Source organism: Rhinoraja longicauda, chromosome 12, assembly GCF_053455715.1.
Source record: "Rhinoraja longicauda isolate Sanriku21f chromosome 12, sRhiLon1.1, whole genome shotgun sequence".
Lineage (NCBI taxonomy): Eukaryota > Metazoa > Chordata > Chondrichthyes > Rajiformes > Arhynchobatidae > Rhinoraja > Rhinoraja longicauda.
Window position 1 is genome coordinate 33,769,277 of NC_135964.1, and position 21,256 is coordinate 33,790,532.

Consider the following 21,256-nt stretch of genomic DNA (forward strand, 5'->3'; position numbering starts at 1 on the left):
TTATCTTCAGTCCCGACAGTTTACCTAACACCATTTCCTGACTAATGTGGATTCCCTTCAATTCCTCCCTCCCACTAGATCCTCGGTCCCCTAATATTTCTGGGAGATTGTGTCTTCCCTAGTGAAGACAGAACCAAAGTACTCGCTTAACTGTTATGCTATTTCCTTGTTTCCCATTATAAATTCGCCTGTCTCTGATTGTAAGGGACCTACATTTGTCTTCACTAATCTTTTCCTTTTTACATATCTAAAGAAGCTTTTAGAGTCCGTTTTTATATTCCCCGCAAGCTTTCTTTCATGCTCTTTTTTCCTCTTAATGAACCCCTTTGTCCTCTGTTGAGTTCTAAATTTCTCGCAATCCTCCAGTTTGCTGCTTCCTCTGGCCAATTTATATGCATCTTCCTTGGATTTAACACTGTCCTTGATTTCCCTCGTTAGCCACGGTTGAGTCGCCTTCCCTGTTTTATTTTTTCGCCAGACAGGAATGACCAATTTTTGAAGTTCATCCATGAAGTCTTTAAATCTTTGCCATTGTATCTCCACCGACAACCCATTAAGAATAATTTGCCAGTTTATCCTAGCCAATTCCCATCTCATACCTTCAAAGTCTCCTTTCTTTAAGTTCAGGACCCCAGTCTCTGAATTAACCGTGTTACTCTCCATCCTAATGCAGAATTCAACCATATTATGGTCACTGTTGCCCAAGGGACTTTGCACAACTGGATTGCTAACTAATCCTTCGTCAATACACAATACACAGTCTAGGATGGTCTGCCCTCCAGTTAGTTCTTCTACATATTGGTTTAAAAAAATCATCCTGTATACATTCCAGGAAATCCTCCTCAGCGCTGCTACCAATTTGGTTGGCCCAATCTATATGTAGATTAAAGTCACCCATGATAACTGCTGTACCTTTGCTACACGCATCCCTAATTTCCTGCTTGATGCTATCCCCTACCTCCCTACTGCTGTTTGGTGGTCTGTATACAACTCCAACGAGCGTTTTCTGCCCTTGGCTATTTTGCAGTTCTATCCATACCGATTCTTCGGCATCCAAGCTAATGTCCCTCCTTGCTATTGCATTTATCTCCTCTTTAACCAGCAATGCCACCACCTCCTCTTCCATTCTGTCTATCAATAGACAATAGACAATAGGTGCAGGAGTAGGCCATTCAGCCCTTCGAGCCAGCACCGCCACTCAATGCGATCATGGCTGATCACTCTCAATCAGTACCCCGTTCCTGCCTTCTCCCCATACCCCCTCACTCCGCTATCCTTAAGAGCTCTATCCAGCTCTCTCTTGAAAGCATCCAACGAACTGGCCTCCACTGCCTTCTGAGGCAGAGAATTCCACACCTTCACCACCCTCTGACTGAAAAAGTTCTTCCTCATCTCCGTTCTAACTGCGTGGGTTTTCTCCGAGATCTTCGGTTTCCTCCCACACTCCAAAGACGTACAGGTATGTAGGTTAATTGGCTGGGTAAATGTAAAAATTGTCCCTAGTGGGTGTAGGATAGTGTTAATGTGCGGGGATCACTGGGCGGCGCGGACTTGGAGGGCCGAAAAGGCCTGTTTCCGGCTGTATATATATGATGATATGATATGATAAATGGCCTACCCCTTATTCTTAAACTGTGGCCCCTTGTTCTGGACTCCCCCAACATTGGGAACATGTTATCTGCCTCTAATGTGTCCAATCCCCTAATTATCTTATATGTTTCAATAAGATCCCCCCTCATCCTTCTAAATTTCAGTGTATACAAGCCCAATCGCTCCAGCCTTTCAACATACGACAGTCCCGCCATTCCGGGAATTAACCTAGTGAACCTACGCTGCACGCCCTCCATAGCAAGAATATCCTTCCTCAAATTTGGAGACCAAAACTGCACACAGTACTCCAGGTGCGGTCTCACCAGGGCCCGGTACAACTGTAGAAGGACCTCTTTGCTCCTATACTCAACTCCTCTTGTTACGAAGGCCAACATTCCATTGGCTTTCTTCACTGCCTGCTGTACCTGCATGCTTCCTTTCATTGACTGATGCACTAGGACACCCAGATCTCGTTGAACTCCCCCTCCTCCTAACTTGACACCATTCAGATAATAATCTGCCTTTCTATTCTTACTTCCAAAGTGAATAACCTCACACTTATCTACATTAAACTGCATCTGCCATGTATCCGCCCACTCACACAACCTGTCCAAGTCACCCTGCAGCCTTATTGCATCTTCCTCACAATTCACACTACCCCCCAACTTAGTATCATCTGCAAATTTGCTAATGGTACTTTTAATCCCTTCGTCTAAGTCATTATCCCTTCGTCTAAGTCATATCCTTCCTGAATATCGAATATCGAATATCCTTCCTGAATATCGAATACCACTGCATGTTTAGCTCCCATCCTTGGTTACCCTGGAGCCATGTCTCCGTAATTCCAACTATATCATATTCCTTAAATACTAACTGCACATTCAATTCATCCACCTTATTACGAATGCTCCTCGCATCACGGCACAAAGCTTTCAAGTTTGTTTTTCTTATCTCTCTTCTACCTTTTGCTTCTGTCCTAACCAAAGCTTGGAGCTGCTAACCAAAGCTTGGAGATTTGCTTCAGTGCATCCTGGAAGTAGTACACACTGTAGCCATGGTAAATGGAGTGGAGTGAGGGAATATTCATGCTGGAGGATAAACTCCCAGTTATGTAATTGCTTTGTCCACAATGTTATTAAGCTTGCTGAATAGAACAACTAAAACTTGCCATTTTCATAATACCTTTGGTGTCTTTCTTTTGACCAGGGAGTCCTTCAGATAAGTCTAGCTGACTTTGAAAGACCGAGTGAAATGCTGCTTCAGTGGTATCAGCTGCTCATCTTCAGTGGCAGAGGGGTAAAACCCGAGCGGAATAGCAGCCAATTCAGCGGCCCCACAGCTATTGGAAATCCATCTGACAGTCAAACCAAGGTATAACTGAATACACACTAATTTGTTTTGAAGGATATGTGCACTAACCTACAAGGTACCCCATTGTCTCCTTTTTTATCCTGAACCTTTGTCCATCCATCTGCCAATCAAACCTGCTCTCACCTGTATCCACCTATCACTTACCAGACTTTGTCCCACCCCCACCCCCACCTCTTTTCCAGCTTTCTCTCCCCCTCACCCTCCCCTTCCCCTTCTACAATAAGTCTCAAGAAGGGTTTGACCTGAAACATTACCAATCCGAGTTCTCCAGAGATACTGTCTGATCCTGTGTTGCTCCAGCAATTTGTGTTTTGTTAACAGTAACCATATTGAGTGTAACAAAATTGAAAATGCTGGAAATGTTCAGCAGCGCCCATAGAGGGAGAAATGGATTGAAAGGTTTTAGATCTGTGACCTTTTCTCAGAACTGACTCTTGTTAATTCTGTATGTATCTCCATAGATACTTTCTGGCCTGGTAAGTTCCCTGCATTCCTTTTTGGCATTTGCACATTTTGGCTTTGCAGTGTGGATTGGTTGCTGTGCTTACAATCGTGCAATAATTGTTTAGGAACCGAAGATAGACACAAAATGCTGGAGTAACTCAGCGGGACAGGCAGCATCTCTGGAGAGAATGCTGCCTGTCCCGCTGAGTTACTCCAGCATTTTGTGTCTATGCAATAATTGTTCATGTACTGCATTGGACCTGCAAATGTGAAAATTGATGCAGATAAATGGTCACACCCCCTTGATCTCAGTTCTGCTTTCTCGATGGAAACTACCTGTGTGTTAATGTATTTGTTTTCTTCTGCCGAAGGTGTCAATGCTGTTAGCAAGAACCACCGCCCAGTTGGAGGCAGTGGAGAAACAGTTAGCAGAGGAGAGAGTGAAGCTGGAATGTAAGGAGGAGGAAATGAAGGAAGAGAAACTCGAAGCAGTGTCAGAAAGGTACTTTATTTAAAGTTAGGAATTGGTAAAAACTCTCGGGCAGTTAAACAGCATCTATACAGTTTAAGACTGATCATTTTAGTTTGATAACCTCTTATCAGAGGTGGTCAGTGTTAAAGATAGATAGTTATTAAACAACTATGGAATTGCGTACAGAGTCTGATGATGGGGGTGCTGTTTTTACAATTGTAAGGGACTATTTTATGTTGACCCTCACAAGCCACTTCAGTTTGCCCACAAAACCGCAACCAGAGGAGAGAGACTAGAGTTGGTGGGTAAATTCAAAATTAATCTGCGTGAACATTTTATTGAGTGAGTGATTAACCTACAGGATAGCTGCGCTGAAGTGACAGTGGAAGTACATGCTGCTTATTTATTCAAATTCAAATGAGAAATTAGCTCTCTAGAATACTAATTTAGGAAATTAGCTCTCTAGAACATTTGGCTGGTAATATGAGGCATAATGTGCGTAGCATGCTTGGGAGAAATATTTATCTCGTGGTTTCTGAGATTCTACACAGTTTTTTGTTTGTAGAGTGATAGATTGAGATTTGATCATTTGCCATTTACGATCAAGGACTATTGTTATGGCATCAATCAGGATGGTATGTGGTGAACACGACCACTGTAAAAATGATCTGTCACGTGCTAGAATGGACAACACAGGTTGGGGCCTTTGTTGCTGTACAATGTTGTCCTGATGCCAGCTCTGAAGTGGTGGTTACTGTAGCATGTGTTAGATAACTGGCTTTTACTGTACTTTGATCTATTCTCAGTAAATAATTACTAATAATGCACAGGTAACCAATTCCAGCTAAACTTCCTCAGTTTAACGGTGCTACTGGTTATTGACACCATGGTGGCATAGCAGGAGAGCTACTGCCGTACAGTCGCGCCAGAGACCCGGGTTCGATCCTGACTACCGGTGCTTGTCTGTACAGAGTTTGTATGTTCTCCCCATGACCAGCATGGATTTTCTCCGAGATCTTAGGTTTCCTCCCACACTCCAAAGATGTAGAGGTTTATAGGTTAATTGGCTTGGTATAAACATAAAATTGTCCCGCATGTGTGTAAGATAGTGTTAGTGTGCGGGGATCGCTGGTCGGTGCGGACTCGGTGGGCCGAAGAGCTTGTTTCCGTGCTGCATCCTAAAACTAAACTAAACTAATAGGCTATTTTGTAGTTCATTGAATTGTGTTAATGCCATCAAGTGGATGTTGACCGTGGTGGTGATTTTCCTTTCTCCAGGAGCTGGCAGGCAGAGTCGGTTGATAGTGGGTGCAGCAATAGTGCCCAACTCAGCCCGCAGTACCCTCAGGTGGAACAGTTAAGCTGTGTGGACGGAAATGTGGGCCAGTTGCATGAGCTTGTGGATAAAGTGAGCCAGTTTGCTTCCATCAAAATGAGAGTTCCACGAATGAAGGTAGGCATTCTTCTTACACCATGAATAAGTTTGCCATTCATGTTATCTGCTTTTCCACTTCCAAAGGTCCAATTAAGACTACTACAATTTTACAACAGTGAACTTGGAATGGTGTACCTCTTTTTAAGATAGAACCTGAGGGTGGCACTTGGTAACGTTTCAAAATGTCCTGCATGCAGAGCATTAATTAGCCACGAACATAATAGCCAGTGAATCTGTTTAGATGGTGTTAGTTGAGACAGTAGGAGGTGGTCAGTGAGTCTCATCATCCACAACAAGACGCATTGCTCAGCATCGTTTCCTGACTCTCTCTGGGTTGCTCTGCCCTCTCCAGGGCCAGAAAAATCACCTGGACTACTCCATTCATGCGAGCTTACTATCTCATCTTCTGCTACCCTTTACAAAATGCTTAAAAGTGCTGTCATTTCCAGAATGTGTGTCTGGCTTTTTAGCAACTCAATTTTTGGATCCCACTAATCAGGTTCCAACACTTCCACAGCACCAAAATGAATTTTCTTGAGGTAACGTGACATTCCTTGTAAGGGCAGTCTATTTCTCAATATTCAGTCTGCTATCTTCCACTCAGTTGCCCTTGTTCTCCAACTCCTCCGCCATCATCCATCCATCTGGCGTCTTGCTTTGTGCCGTTTCCACCCTTGGAGCCAGAAAATTCTTGCAATGGTTTCTATTCCCACAGTTGCCTCTGGAATTTCCCAAGGATGTCTCCTTGGCCCGTTCATTTCTTCTCTGACTGCTTTCCTCAGTTTTCCTGTGTAAACATGGCACCAATTTTCCTCAGGTACATTGACAACTCTCATTCACCCCCAGCATCAATTCTCTTGAGCCCTCTGCGTCTTGAATCTGCTGATCAACATGTGGTATGAGATAAAGACATTTGTCTCCAACCAAAGCTTGGGATGATCAAACACCATTCATTTCAGACCCTGTCCCACACACTACTTCCTGGCTACCAACTCCATCCCTCACCCACTGTCTGAAGTCAAGCGATGGTGTTTTCAATCTGGAGCAGGTATTTAACCCTGAAAAGACCTTTAGACCGCTCCATTCCCTACTTCAGCCCATACGCTGCTGAAATACTCATGCAAATCTTGGTTTGGTCTGTTGCATGACTATGGCCGCTTTTCCATCCTGCATAAATGTATCTGAACCCTGCTACCTGCATCTGATGAGCACCAAATTAATCTTCACTCCATGCCGGTGTCTTATATTGACTCTTGATTAAGCAGAAATTCACTTTAAGTTTTCATTATTGTTTTCCAGTCTTTCCATAGCATCAGCTCCTCCAGAGCATAAGCCCCACCAGATTTTTATCTTCTCCCCTCACCCTAAAGCCATCCAGTAAGTGAATCTTCTAATTCCAGCCTCTTAAGGGTTCTCAATCTCAGTGACATTAGTGCCATGCCTTCACTGTCAAGCCCTTAACTCTGGAATTCCCTCCATCAACCTATCCATGTCTCCATCGCTGTTCCTTTCACACACATTAAAATCCTCCAACTTCTGATCACCTATCTCATTTATTTCCTCTGTGTCAAGTTTTGATTGATGATGGCTTGGGGTGTTCTACTATATTAAGGCATTATACAAATACAGGATGTTGTTTGATCCAAATATGCCACAGCGCTAATCAGCATTGTTTGTCCTTTCATTGTTCGAATGAACTGGAGGACCAATTGAAGAAATGATTGGAGGAAATGACCATAAACACAAATTTGGCACTGCATGGTCATAGTTCCACAAGGGTAGAGGTTTAATGGAAAGAGGCCAGTTTAATTCCTGTTATAGTTGGCTGCTGTTATGTAGACAATCCTTGTGACCTTTCTTCCTCTCTATCTCTGCATTCTGAGGGAGCTGATGAAGCCAATGTGCGGCCTTATGGTCTCTGCCACAGGTGGGGCAGGAGGTGCTTCACCTGGTTTGAGGGGCTCTTTCTCCATTGGGCCAAAATGTCCCATGAGTTAGTGAGATTGTTAGATTTTTTGAAGGAGAATTTGAGAACTTAATTGGAGCATTTTCTCTGTCCTTTAGCAAACATTCTGGCATGATTGAGCTTGAAGTAGAGGGCCTGGTTAGGGGGTATGGTGCCCGGCTTGCTGAAGCCTCATTGTTGACCTAAGATAACTTTAGTTCATCTATCTTCCCAAAGGATTTCAGTTCAAAACCCTGCAACAGATATCAAGATATCCTGAGATATCTTGCTCCAATTGCAAAGGCCCCTGATGTGACCGATGTGCAATATAAGATTCGAGGGTCTGCATCTAAGGGAGGACATCCTTGGAACTAAGAACATAAAACATAGGTTCTACAGATTGAGTTGTGGTATGTCATGAGCGGAAAGATTCAGCATACCTGGCCTGTGGTCTCTGGAGAATAGAAGAATGAGAATGAAATGTACAAAAAAAAATCTTCAGGAGCTTTGCAGGGTAGATACAGGGATAATGTTTCCACTTGGTGTAGTAGTTAGAAACAGGGGTCTTTCTCAAAAGGGTTTGGCTGCTGGACAAATGGGAAGAAATTTCTTCATCCGGAGGGTATTGAATCTTTGGGCTTTTCTACCCGAAAAGGCTGTGAAGGTGAAGTTGCTGAGATTGATAGGATTTTGGGTGCGAAGGGAAACGAAGGGTGTGGGGTTAATAGAGAAAAGTGACACCTTGAGGTAAAAGGTCAGCCATAGAACAGGTAGGAGGCAACAGTTCATCTGCACCTGATTCTGTTTCTTTTATCAAAGACTGATGGTTGTACTTTACACACTACTACACATTGACCCTTGGCATCTCTGCGGCCATGATCAGAATCACAAAGTTTACAATTTTGTCTCAGCGACACTGTAGGTTACAGTCAGAAGCAGCAAAATAAAATCAGTACCACTTTGTTCTCCACCAATGTTGACAAGGTAAAACTGGGTGACCTATTTCTTGCAGGTTGATAAAGAGACCAACACTGAAGAACCTTTTCCCGAAGAGGTTATGATTCGATCGAAAGAAAGAAGCAGCCGTCGATCACGGGGATCTCCTTTTGTTCGTAGCAGCACCATTGTCCGCTCACAGACATTTTCACCAGGCGCACGGAGTCAGTATGTCTGCAGGGTAAGCAACCCACCCCTGCTGTAATACCACCCCACCCCACCCCTGCTGTAATACCACCCCACCCCACCCACGCTGTAATACCACCCCACCCCACCCCTGCTGTAATACCACCCCACCCCACCCCTGCTGTAATACCACCCCACCCCACCCCACCCCACCCCTGCTGTGATACCAAGCAACCCACCCCTGCTGTAATACCACCCCACCCCACCCCTACTGTAATACCACCCCACCCCACCCCTGCTGTAATACCACCCCACCCCACCCATGCTGTAATACCACCCCACCCCACCCCACCCCTGCTGTAATACCACCCCACCCCACCCCTGCTGTGATACCAAGCAACCCACCCCTGCTGTAATACCACCCCACCCCACCCCTGCTGTAATACCACCCCACCCCACCCCTGCTGTAATACCATCCCACCCCACCCCTGCTGTAATACCACCCCACCCCACCCCTGCTGTAATACCACCCCACCCCACCCCTGCTGTAATACCAAGCAACCCACCCCTGCTGTAATACCAAGAATGCACCATTCACCAACTTTAGCCTGAAAGGATATGCTACCACTACTTGTTGTGGGGAATGAGCAAAGTTGTCCTACCTCTCCCGGGCTGTCCTGAAGTCTCCTTGAATAGAAAGTTAACTCGAAGGGAAGCAACTGAAGAAATACAAATAATATGAGGGAATAAATTCTTACTCATTTCTTATTTAATCCACCTTCAATATTTTCAGCATGACCATGACATCATTTATCCCTTGATCACACAGGTGAGTCTGTTTGGTATCTAGTTGCATCAGAGGATGGTGTCCATTGGGAATGGATGGCCAGCAGACCAATGAGGCAGGGTGACTGCTCAGCGAATAGGTCTTCGGGGATTGTTTAAAGTCCTCCCTAAATCTTCATTTACTAAAGGCTGGAAGTGAAGGTGGAGAAAAAGCTAGGAAGAATTCAATGCTAGGGAAGGTTACGGAACCAGAAAGGGTCAGGGTCATATGGACATTTGAACACTTACACTTCAATTCCATTAAGTCGGGTCATGCACCATTAGGAGCATTTCAACAAATTAACTCATAACCACTTGAAATTCCTCTCAATGAGGAATGAGGATATGTAACCTGGTGCTCTCATTTCCACATCAGAATCAGAATAACCTTTATCGTCATCCAAAAAAGCAAGTCTTTTGGACGAAATTCCATTACCCACAGTCCAACAATAAGAGCAATAAAAATAAGCAATAACACACACAATCACAAACCAACATAAAACATAAAAAAAAGAAACATGCATCACAGTAAGTCTCCTCCAGTCACCTCCTCACTGTGATGATAGGCCAGAATGTCTTTTCTCTTCCCCTGCCGTCTTCTCCCACCGTCAGGCTATTGAAGTTGCCACGTCGGGGCGGTCGGGGTTCCCGACATTGAAGCCCCTGCCGGGCGGAGAAAATCCCGCGGCCTGTTCCAGGCCACGTCGGGCAGTGAAAGGTCCGCAGCGGGCCGACCCAAGCCCCGCGTTTCGGGGCGGGCGAAACATCAGAATATAACACCAGAGGAGTGCAGTTAGCTGCTGGAAAAATAATCATTTCATGAATGAAATTAAAAATGAACCTTAACTGGTGTATTAAGCCTTAACGGTGGTGTTGTAAGTAACTTTGCTCCTGGTTACAGCTGTACCGAAGTGACAGTGACAGTTCAACACTTCCAAAAAGATCACCATTTATTCGAAATTCATTGGAGAGATGTACTCTGCGATATAAGCAGGTAAACAGTCTGGATAATTTGGGGCAATTGGCTCTTTCAGAACAAAATCATTGTATTATATCGTTTTTTTAATGTGCGTACGTACATTCCCTCCACTGTCACTAGTGGTGATGGTCTCAAATGGATGATAGTCCTCCTTTCCTCCACCACCCCTGCCATTGGAGCACATAACTCAGTTGGCTTGAACTCTATGGCCTAATCCTGCATGCCCCCCCCTCGTGTCAGAATGACAGAAGGTGGGAACTGAAACTTTCTTTTCATGAGTCAAGATTGTCAGGCTGCTAATAGTAATGATCCCCAGTAATGCATCTACGTTTAAGGTAATGGGGTAAATTTGATTGTTACTGAGAACTAGCTGTCCTGCTGATAACATCAAACGAGCTTTTACAGCCACTTGATATGGTGAATGGGACTTCAGCTTAATGTTTTATCCTAAAGATGTCACTGCCAACAGTTCAGCATTCCTTTGGCTCTGTGCAACTAAAATATGTGTTTCTGGTCCTCTGCTATCTATAGCTATGAAGATACATGCAAGTTCACACTCCCATCATTTTGCAGACTTGTGCTCGATTGCCTCTTATCCCGTTGTTCCTTGAAAGTAGATCAGTTCTTTCAAACTATTAGGATAACTGAGATTCTCTAAAATAAGTGTTTGTGTGGTTCTTTCGTGAATATTTTGCTAGATCACTACTTTTTAGCCGACACGCGAGGCAAGATTGACTTGCTTCCACTCTACTGAATTTTTGTTGCCATTTTTCAGCCATCCTTCAAAACCCCACTAGTTGAACATCCCACACGGACATCCCTGGACTTGGAGCTGGATCTCCAGGCATCCAGGACAAGGCAGCAGCGACTGGATGAAGAATTGAACGCACTGCGGGAGCTGAAGCAGCGACTGGAGGAGAGCAGGAGTCGGGGGCAGGTCGACCTGCCTCAGTGGATCTTAAGAGACGAGCGATTCCGCAACCTATTGAAGGAAGTAGAGAGACAGGTGTGTGGAAATTGCTTCATTAGTACAGTGGGTCTTGCTTATTATTATTTCTTGAAATGGATTCAGAACGGCACTGCGGTGCCGCGGTAGAATTGCTGCCTTACTGCGCCAGAGACCCCAATTCGATCCTGACTTTGGGTGCTGTCTGTACAGAGTTTGTACTTTCTCCCTGTGACTGCGTGGGTTTTCTCCAGGTGCTCCGGTTTCCTCTCATATTCCAAAGACCCGAAGGTTTTGTAGGTTGAGGCTTCGGTAAATTGTCTCAACTGTGTAGGCTAGAACTGATGGTGGGCCAAAAATTCCACACTGCATCTGTAAACTAAACTGGCTTACCCCTAGAAAGCAGAGCAGGGGTGTTATTCTGGCTGGAGGTCTGTGACAAGTGATGTTCCGCAGGGATCTATGCTGGGACCTCTGTCGTTTGTGATAAATATAAACAGCTTGGATGTAAATGGAATTCTGCCTGGAATAGAGGTATTAACTATAAGGAGATTGGATAAATTAGGATTATTTTTTCTGGAGCGTCAGAGGTTGAGGGGAGATCTGATACAAGTATATTGACTTGTGAGAGGCATGGATGGGTCAGACAGCCAGAACTTTTATCCCAAGGTGGAAAAGCTTTAAGGTCAGAAGCGAAAAGTTTAAAGGAGATGTGCAAGGCAGTTTTTATACACAGAGAATGGTGGGTGCCTGGGACATGCTGCCAGGGCTGGTGGTGGAAACAGATATGAGAGTGGCCTTTGAGAGGATTTTAGGTAGGCACATGAAAATGCAGGGATATTGAGGGATATGGACCATATGCAGTCAGAGTAGATTAGTTTATCTTGGCATCATATATATATATATATATAAGCAAGACTTGCAAAAGGGTGCAGCCCTGTCCGGGTGCAGCCCAGTGAGGGAAGTGCCCTGTGAGAAAAGTGCGAGTCTTTGGCTGAAGTGCCCTGTGAGAAAAGTGCGAGTCTTTGGCTGCGAGTCTTCGGCGAGGAGGCTGAGGTGAGGAGGGTACAATTGTTTTAAGCCTGAACTGTTTATAGACACAAGGTAATGGCGGAAAAGTGCAGTGTGTTTCCTGCAGGATGTGGGAAGATAGGGACGTCGCTGGAGCTTCTGGGAGCTACACCTGCAAGAACTGTGTCCAGGTGCAGCTCCTGAATGGACGTGTGGTGGAGTTGGAGAGGCAGTTGGATGACCTCAGGGCCATCCGGGAATGCGAGAGTTTCCTCGACAGGACCTATTGTGAGGCTGTCACGCCAAGGGTCCAGGTCGAGCGAAGGTGGGAGGCTGTTTCAGGGGGGAGTGGACGTGGACGTGGACTACAGGAGACCCCAGTGGCTGTGCCTATTGCAAATAGGTATACCCTCTTGGGAACTGTCGGGGCAGAAGACGTTTCCAGTCCGAGTGGCGGACCTGTTGGCAAGGATACTCGACAGGGGAGACCGAAGTCAGGAAGAGCCGTAGTGGTCGGTGACTCCATCGTCCGAGGGACGGACAGAAGATTCTGTGGCAGCAGGAGGGACTTGAGGATGGTCTGTTGCCTCCCTGGTGCCAGGGTTCAGCACATCACGGACCGGCTTCAGAAAATCCTAGTGAAGGAAGGCGATCAACCTGAAGTCGTTGTGCACGTGGGCACGAATGACGTCGGGCGGAAGAGGAAGGAGGTGCTACAGCGGGAGTTTAGAGAGTTAGGAAAAAGACTGAGAAGTAGGACGTCGAAGGTGGTTATCTCTGGACTGCTACCGGTACCTCGTGCTGGTGAGGCCAGGAACAGAGAGATAGAGGGTATGAATTTATGGCTGAGGGGCTGGTGCAGAGAGCAGGGATTTAGATTTCTGGACCACTGGGATCTCTTCTGGGCTAGGGGTGACTTGTACAAAAGGGACGGGTTACATCTTAACAGCAGGGGGACAAACATTCTGGCAGGCAGGTTTGCTAGTGCGACACCTGTGGCTTTAAACTAAGTAGTGGGGGGGAGGGGTTAACAAATCGGGAATATGAAGATGAGGTTAAAGGGAATACAGGAGATATTGCAGAAGACTCTCGGAAGAATGGGAACAGAAGTTCTAGAGGGGAAAAGAGATTAAGGGCAGGGCCATTTGTGACCAATGTGAGAGGGGAGGTAAATACAGAAGTTAAAGTGTTGTACTTAAATGTGCGTAGTATAAAAAATAAAGTGGATGGAGCTTGAGGCTCAGTTAGTCATGGGCAAGTATGATGTTGTAGGGATCACTGAGACATGGCTACAAGAGGACCAGGGCTGGGAACTGAATATTCAGGGGTACACAATGTATAGAAAAGACAGACAGGTGGGCAGAGGGGGTGGGGTTGCTCTGCTGGTAAGGAATGATATTCATTCCCTTGCAAGGGGTGACATAGAATCAGGAGATGTTGAATCAGTATGGATAGAAATGAGGAATTGTAAGGGTAAAAAGACCCTAATGGGAGTTATCTATAGGCCCCCAAACAGTAGCCTCGACATAGGCTGCAAGTTGAATCAGGAGATAAAATTGTCGTGTCACAAATGTAATGCTACGGTGGTTATGGGAGATTTCAACATGCAGGTAGACTGGGAAAATCAGGTTGGAAATGGACCCCAGGAAAGAGAGTTTGTAGAGTGCCTTCGAGATGGATTCTTAGAACAGCTTGTACTGGAGCCTACCAGGGAGAAGGCAATTCTGGATTTAGTGTTGTGTAATGATCCTGATCTGATAAGGGGACTAGAGGTAAAAGAGCCATTAGGAGGCAGTGATCACAACATGATAAGTTTTATTACTCTGCAAATGGAAAGGCAGAAGGGAAAATCGGAAGTGTCGGTACTACAGTATAGCAAAGGGGATTACAGAGGCATGAGGCAGGAGCTGGCCAAAATTGACTGGAAGGAGGCCCTAGCAGGGAAGACAGTAGAACAGCAATGGCAGGTATTCCTGGGAATAATGCAGAGGTTGCAGGATCAATTTATCCCAAAGAGGCGGAAAGACTCTAAGGGGAGTAAAAGACACCTGTGGCTGACGAGGGAAGTCAAGGACAGCATAAAAATTAAGGAGAGGAAGTATAACATAGCAAAGAAGAGTGGGAAGACGGAGGATTGGGACTCTTTTAAAGAGCAACAAAAGTTAACTAAAAAGGTAATACGGGGAGAAAAGATGAGGTACGAGGGTAAACTAGCCAATAATATAAAGGAGGATAGCAAAAGTTTTTTTAGGTACGTGAAGAGGAAAAAAATAGTCAAGGCAAATGTGGGTCCCTTGAAGACAGAAGCAGGGGAATTTATTATGGGGAACAAAGAAATGGCAGACGAGTTAAACCGTTACTTTGGATCTGTGTTTACTGAGGAGGATACACACAATCTCCCAAATGTTCTAGGGGCCGGAGAACCTAGGGTGATGGAGGAACTGAAGGAAATCCACATTAGGCAGGAAATGGTTTTGGGTAGACTGATGGGACTGAAGGCTGATAAATCCCCAGGGCCTGATGGTCTGCATCCCAGGGTACTTAAGGAGGTGGCTCTAGAAATAGGAAGCATTGGAGATAATTTTTCAATGTTCTATAGATTCAGGATCAGTTCCTGTGGATTGGAGGATAGCAAATGTTATCCCACTTTTTAAGAAAGGAGGGAGAGAGAAAACGGGTAATTATAGACCAGTTAGTCTGACATCAGTGGTGGGGAAGATGCTGGAGTCAATTATAAAAGACGAAATTGCTGAGCATTTGGATAGCAGTAACAGGATCATTCCGAGTCAGCATGGATTTACGAAGGGGAAATCATGCTTGACAAATCTACTGGAATTTTTTGAGGATGTAACTAGGAAAATTGACAGGGGAGAGTCAGTGGATGTGTACCTCGACTTTCAGAAAGCCTTCGACAAGGTCCCACATAGGAGATTAGTGGGCAAAATTAGACCACATGGTATTGGGGGTAGGGTACTGACATGGATAGAAAATTGGTTGACAGACAGAAAGCAAAGAGTGGGGATAAATGGGTCCCTTTCGGAATGGCAGGCAGTGACCAGTGGGGTACCGCAAGGTTCGGTGCTGGGACCCCAGCTATTTACGATATACATTAATGACTTAGATGAAGGGATTAAAAGTACCATTAGCAAATTTGCAGATGATACTAAGCTGGGGGGTAGTGTGAATTGTGAGGAAGATGCAATAAGGCTGCAGGGTGACTTGGTCAGGTTGTGTGAGGGGGCGGACACATGGCAGATGCAGTTTAATGTAGATAAGTGTGAGGTTATTCACTTTGGAAGTAAGAATAGAAAGGCAGATTATTATCTGAATGGTGTCAAGTTAGGAAGAGGGGATGTTCAACGAGATCTGGGTGTCCTAGTGCATCAGTCACTGAAAGGAAGCATGCAGGTACAGCAGGCAGTGAAGAAAGCCAATGGAATGTTGGCCTTCGTAACAAGAGGAGTTGAGTATAGGAGCTGAGGTGGCTTTCCTTCCTCAGAATTTTGGTTGGGGGGGTGGAGGTGGTGGTGGTGGGGGGGGGGGGGAAGAAAGATTACGTAGATTACAGGCCACTGTAAAACCTAAAAAGAATTGCATAGCCCTTTAACAATACGGAGGAGTATGGCAGGATTGTCTGCAATGCATCATCCTCCGTCAAGTGTGTTTTATTGTCAAATGTCTCAGATAGAACAATGAAATTCTTACTTGCTGCAGCACAACAGAATATGTAAACATAGTACATTGTAAACAATATGATAAACGAGAGAGGAAAAAAAAGGAAAACAAAACTGTGTAGCCAAGCCAAAGCTATTGTAGTTGGCATAAAAATTGGATTCCATTTCAAATGATGCATTACAGTGTGTTTACTTGCAGTGAAAGAAGTGCTTTCTCCTTTAAAATTATTTGCAGGCAAAACAAACAAAATCGGAACAGCGCCAAGAGCAAGCAGCTGAAAAAATGTTGAAAAAAGCAGCAAAAGAAGTATATCAACTGCGAGGACAAAGCCAGAAGGAACCTTTGCAGGTTCAGTCTTTCAGGTATGAAGGAGCACACTTTAGTGAATGGCTTTGTGTGCATTTGCGGCACAGTATTTGTTACATCGAGGCATCACAAACAGTTCCTGAAATGGCAAAGGTTTTGGTCTTGGTGGGGTTGACTAAGGTTCAGTTAACAGCATTAACATGCTGAAGCAAAACATCATTTCCGTGCTGTATGTAGCCAACATAAAGGCATGCAAGTGCCCGTGGCTACACCTTTGATTTGTAGAAAGTGGGAAGAATTGTTCGATATGATACAATACAATAGAACTTTATTTATCCCAGGAAGGAAATTAAAGTGACGAGTGGAAAGGCTTTGGGGATGTGCAAAGATTGAGGAGGTGGGGAAAGAGAGTCAGTGTCAGTCTATCCCATGACATAAGGGGGAGGAGTTGTAAAGTTTGGTAGTCACAGGGAAGAAGGATCTCCTGTGGCGTTCTGTCCTGCATCTTGGTGGAACCAGTCTGTTGCTGAAGGTGCTCCTCAGGTTGAGCAGTGTGTCTTAGAGGGGGTGAGCTGTATTGTCCAGGATGTTCTGCAGTTTGAGGAGCATCCTCTCCTCCAAGTCCACCTCCCTTGAATCCAACTCCGTCCCCAGGACATAGCCAGCCTTCCTGATGAGTTTGTTGGCATCCACAGCCTTCGCCCTGCTGCCCCAGCACACAGCAGCGAAGAAGATGGCACTGGCAACCACCGATTGGTAGAACATCTGCAGCATCTCCCTGCAGACGTTGAAGGAGCGGAGCCTTCTCAAAAGGTATAGGCGGCTCTGTCCCTTCTTGTACAGGGCCTGAGCGTTCCTGGACCAGTCCAGTTTACTGTCCAGGTGCACTTCCAGGTATTGGTACTCCCTGGTAAACTGCATATCCACACCATTGATGAGTAAGAACAAGATCTGCCAAGCGGATGAGAGAGTTAGTGGAAAGGAACTGGATGGGTCTTTGTCCCAGAAAGAAGAAGAGAGCTCTAAAACCTTTCTGGTGGGGATGAAGTGGTATAGAGACTTTATTTATCGCAGATTCATTGTAAAGATGAGGCAGTTGCGACCAGGGAATTGGACATTGTCAAAACTGGGGAGCCCACAAGAGGTGATCCAGATATAGGTGGAAGAGACTAGACATTGAGAGATAGGATAGAATCATGATTTGAAGAAATAGGTTCTTGTTCCTTTTAACTCTGGGTCCTTAAATTCTTGGTCACGTTATCTGAATGGATTGGCATTCATTTAGATAACGTCCGAATAAATGCCAATCAGTCCAAAGTAGGTTGCTGACCCAAAACGTCACCTATTCATGTTCACCAGAGATGCTGGCTGGCCCACTTTTGCTTTTCATTTTGTGTCTTTGTTTGGATTGGTTGTTTTCTTGCCTGAGTTTCTGACTGGCTTCACATCACAGTAGTACTGGATCTGATGCTCACTACACCCTTGCACAACCTGTATTATTGAATTATGGACCCACTCCTTAAACTGCAAACATCTTGAGCTTTAAAGATGACTTAGACTTTTGTTTTACCACAGAGAGAAGATGGCATTTTTCACTCGAGCTCGAATCAACATACCTCCTCTGCCAGCGGATGATGTATGACACTTTACTCTATTTTAACTATGAAGTATTTATCGGTCTCAATTTTACTTATGTGAAGTTACTAGAAAGAAACAGTTAAGTGATTTTTATTAAACACTTGTTGCGAGGGTTATTCCTATACACAATTTGTAAAAAGAAAAAAGGAAAAAAAATACTATATACTTATAAATATATATATATATCTTTATATATATATTTTATATTTCTAGAAATGCAGCAAGGCTCTTTTTTTTTATCCTTGTTGTGGAATTAACATCTCTGAAGGAATGGTATGATGTAAAAGATCTAACTAAGCTGTTGTATACTGTTTTTCAGTTTCTGTGCACTCTGATGTATGTGAGCTTAAAAGGCTGGAAGATAGAAACAAGGTCAGCTTAATCATATCCATTGTAATATAGGTTTCTTATTTAAAAAATATTTTCCTTGAAGGAAAAGTCTCAGTTTTAGGTGTATTTTAAGACTATAAAGTTCTGCAGTATTTTTGGGTGCACTGGAATGAAATCTTAAGCTGGCTTTGTTTCTGTTACCTGATGTGAAAATACTGTGCGCTAATTATTAATGTTACTTTAATATGTTTCAAGCCGCACGTATTTCTTCAGCGTTTTATATTCCTCTGTGCCTTTTACACTATGTTGTAACATTGTAATCTTTACCACAACTGTTTATTGTATAAAAAATTCAGTAGTAACATCTTTCAATATTTTTACTATTAAAATAAAAAAATCCTTTATCAGTGATTGTGGAATGAATTTTACTTGCGGAGCGCAGCTTGGATATAAAAAAAATGGCTTTTTCACCTTGCTACCATTATTTACACACTTTATGCAAAATATTTATTTGGCATAATATTTACTGCCTTTTACTGTTGTCATTACATCCATTGGCAAATCACACTATGACAGTACTTCAGATAAGGCACTAGGCTAGATATTTTTAATCCAATATCTCCATCGTTTTATCCTTTCCTGGGATTATCCATTCCTATCATTGTACCCTCCTTGAACAAGGAACAAGAACTGAGCATGTGCATAAATGACATACCCATCTAGAAGTCCCAGCCAACCTAAGGCATTAACAATGGTTGTCAAGTATGTTTTTGATATTGGTCAACCAGTAAAATCTTGCACCTGAAGTGGAGAATGTGCTCCTCTCTTCCGTACCCCCTCCCCTCCTCCCAACGCTCCTTTTTTCCCCAAGCCATGACCGGAGATTGTCTTTGAGCCCATGGTTGAAACCTGGGCAGATGGAAGTTGGTGCTGAGGTTGCATTGGAAGTCTGATGTTGAGGGAGCATATTGGAGTGGAGGGCCAGGCGACTGACAGAAGGGGAGGGGATGATCCACCAATTGGACTTTGTGGGTGGAGGGAGGTGGGGGGGAAATTGTGACCGGCGTTTTCAATGGACTTAATTGGAGTGGGTGGGAGACCAAAAGCAGCAGAAGTAAATTAACTTTGTTGGAAGAATTCAACGGGTCAAGCAGCATCTGTGGAGGGAAGGGGATGATCACGTTTTCGAGTTGAGACCCTGCATCGGCAATCCCTTTGTGTTCACAGATGTTGCTTGACTCACTGAATTCTTCCAGCAGTTTGATTTTTGATGGGAGTGGGTGTTGGACTGGGGAGATGGAGGGTGACGTTTGGTGTACTGAAGACAAAGATGATTTAAATACCGACCAGAGCTGCACAGGCACGACTGTTGTCCCTGGAGTACCTGAGGGTCAAATCCCCAGGACATCCTGGTCCAAGTCTACCCATCCTGGTTGTTGGAGGCCTTGCGAAGAGTGATGCCAGTCACGCAACACTGATTTTAGTTTAATTTAAGAGGTACAGTGCGGAAACAGGCCCTTCGGCCCACCTGGTTCGCGCCGACCAGCGATCCCCTCATATTAACACTATCCTACACCCATTAGGGACAATTTTTACATTTACCAAGCCAATTAACCTACAAACCTGTACACCTTTGGTGTGTGGGTGGAAACCGAAGATTTCGGAGAAAACCCACGCAGGTCACGGGGAGAACGTACAAACTCTGTACAGACAGCACCTGTAGTCAGGGCCACCATGCCAATTGTTGTGGAAGACACATCAAAACATGAGGACTCGCACCAAGATGTACCCGATCATTTATTTGGAAGAACGTAAAAAGCCCAAAAATGGTAATTATCATTTTTGACACTTGAAAACAAAATCTATCTTTTATACAGCGCAAGGAAGAGTAGTTTAAGCAATTGAATTTCTTGGCAGTCTCTGCCTTAAAGCTTGTACTGAGGCAATGTGGCTTATTGCAACACTTATTTAATAACTTTCTGTAAGTGAAGGCAAACAAAGAATGCAAACTGTTGCTTCCCCTTTTTCTAATGTCATGCTCTACTTGTTTAACAATTGCCCATTTGCTTTATTGAATTAGGTCATTCAACATGATCCAATTTAAATTCAACCTGAGAATATCCATTAATTTAAACAGAGAATTAATCCATTGAAATATGCATTTTAATAAAGTCAAGGAAATATTCCTTCCCAACTTTAATTCGCAGCCTCTAAACTAGCTCCAAACTTGAACTCCATGTTGTTTGTTGGTCCATGAGGAGAGTTCAAGAGTGAAGTTAATGATTTTGCCTTCAGTGGGCAACTTAGGGCCCTGATTCCTCCTCACGAGGCTGGCAAAAGTCCAAACAGTTTGCTGTCAGACTCACGGTTCAGAGAGCTCCCCAATAGCTTTTAGGTTTAGGTTTATTATTGTCACGTGTACAGAGATACAGTGAAAAGTTTTTGTTTGCGTGCTATCCAATTCAAATTAGGTAACACTGTACATGAATACGATCAAGCCAACCACAATTACAAGAGTTAGAGCGAAGAGGAAAATACAGAAGTGCAGAATATATTTTATTAGTGATGTAGCATAATGGTTCCAGAGGAGAAAGACCCATATCCACGATGATGTAGGTTGGAAAATTAGGGCTGTACCCTGGCTTACGGAAAGGACGATTCTGAAGGCTATTTATCGATGGGACGAAGGTGTTCCTATGTCTGGTGGTGCGCGCATTCAAACTCCTACCCGACGAGAGTGGGGAGAAGGGTGGGAAAGGTCCGTGATTATGTTGGCTGCTTTCTTGAGACAGCGTGAAATGTAAATGGAGCAATGGTGGGGAGTCTGGTTTGTGTCATGGAATGGGCTATATCCACAATGCTGTGCCATTTCTTGCAGTCTTGAGCAGAGCTGTTTCCAAAGCAAGCTGTAATGCAACCTGACAGTATTGATGCAACCTTCCTATGGTGCATCAATAGAAATTGGTAAGAGTTGTTGGAAATATGCCAAATTACCTCCTGAAGAAGTAGAAGCTTTGGTGTGCTTTTTTAGCTGTGGATTCAATGTCGTTGGTCTTGGGCAGATTGTTGGTAATATTTACGCCTAGGAACTTGAATGGACAATCAGTAATTAAAATTTGATCTGCATGTTCAAGAAGGACTCTAGTAATTTCAGGGAGGTGATAATC

General features: G+C 44.3%; 1 protein-coding gene across 1 annotated transcript in view; it reads left to right on the forward strand.

Annotated features, from left to right (window-relative positions):
* The window catches only part of wwc3 (WWC family member 3), a 180,111-nt gene extending 161,611 nt beyond the window's left edge, over nucleotides 1-18,500 (forward strand). The window contains exons 16-23 of the mRNA XM_078409450.1: nucleotides 2,797-2,961; nucleotides 3,777-3,907; nucleotides 5,156-5,330; nucleotides 8,270-8,434; nucleotides 10,106-10,198; nucleotides 10,959-11,189; nucleotides 16,050-16,177; nucleotides 17,697-18,500. Of these exons, the coding sequence (XP_078265576.1) occupies nucleotides 2,797-2,961; nucleotides 3,777-3,907; nucleotides 5,156-5,330; nucleotides 8,270-8,434; nucleotides 10,106-10,198; nucleotides 10,959-11,189; nucleotides 16,050-16,177; nucleotides 17,697-17,763 (1,155 nt within the window). The 3' untranslated portion in view covers nucleotides 17,764-18,500. The remainder of the gene's footprint in view (nucleotides 1-2,796; nucleotides 2,962-3,776; nucleotides 3,908-5,155; nucleotides 5,331-8,269; nucleotides 8,435-10,105; nucleotides 10,199-10,958; nucleotides 11,190-16,049; nucleotides 16,178-17,696) is intronic.
* The last annotated feature ends 2,756 nt before the right edge of the window (nucleotides 18,501-21,256 follow it).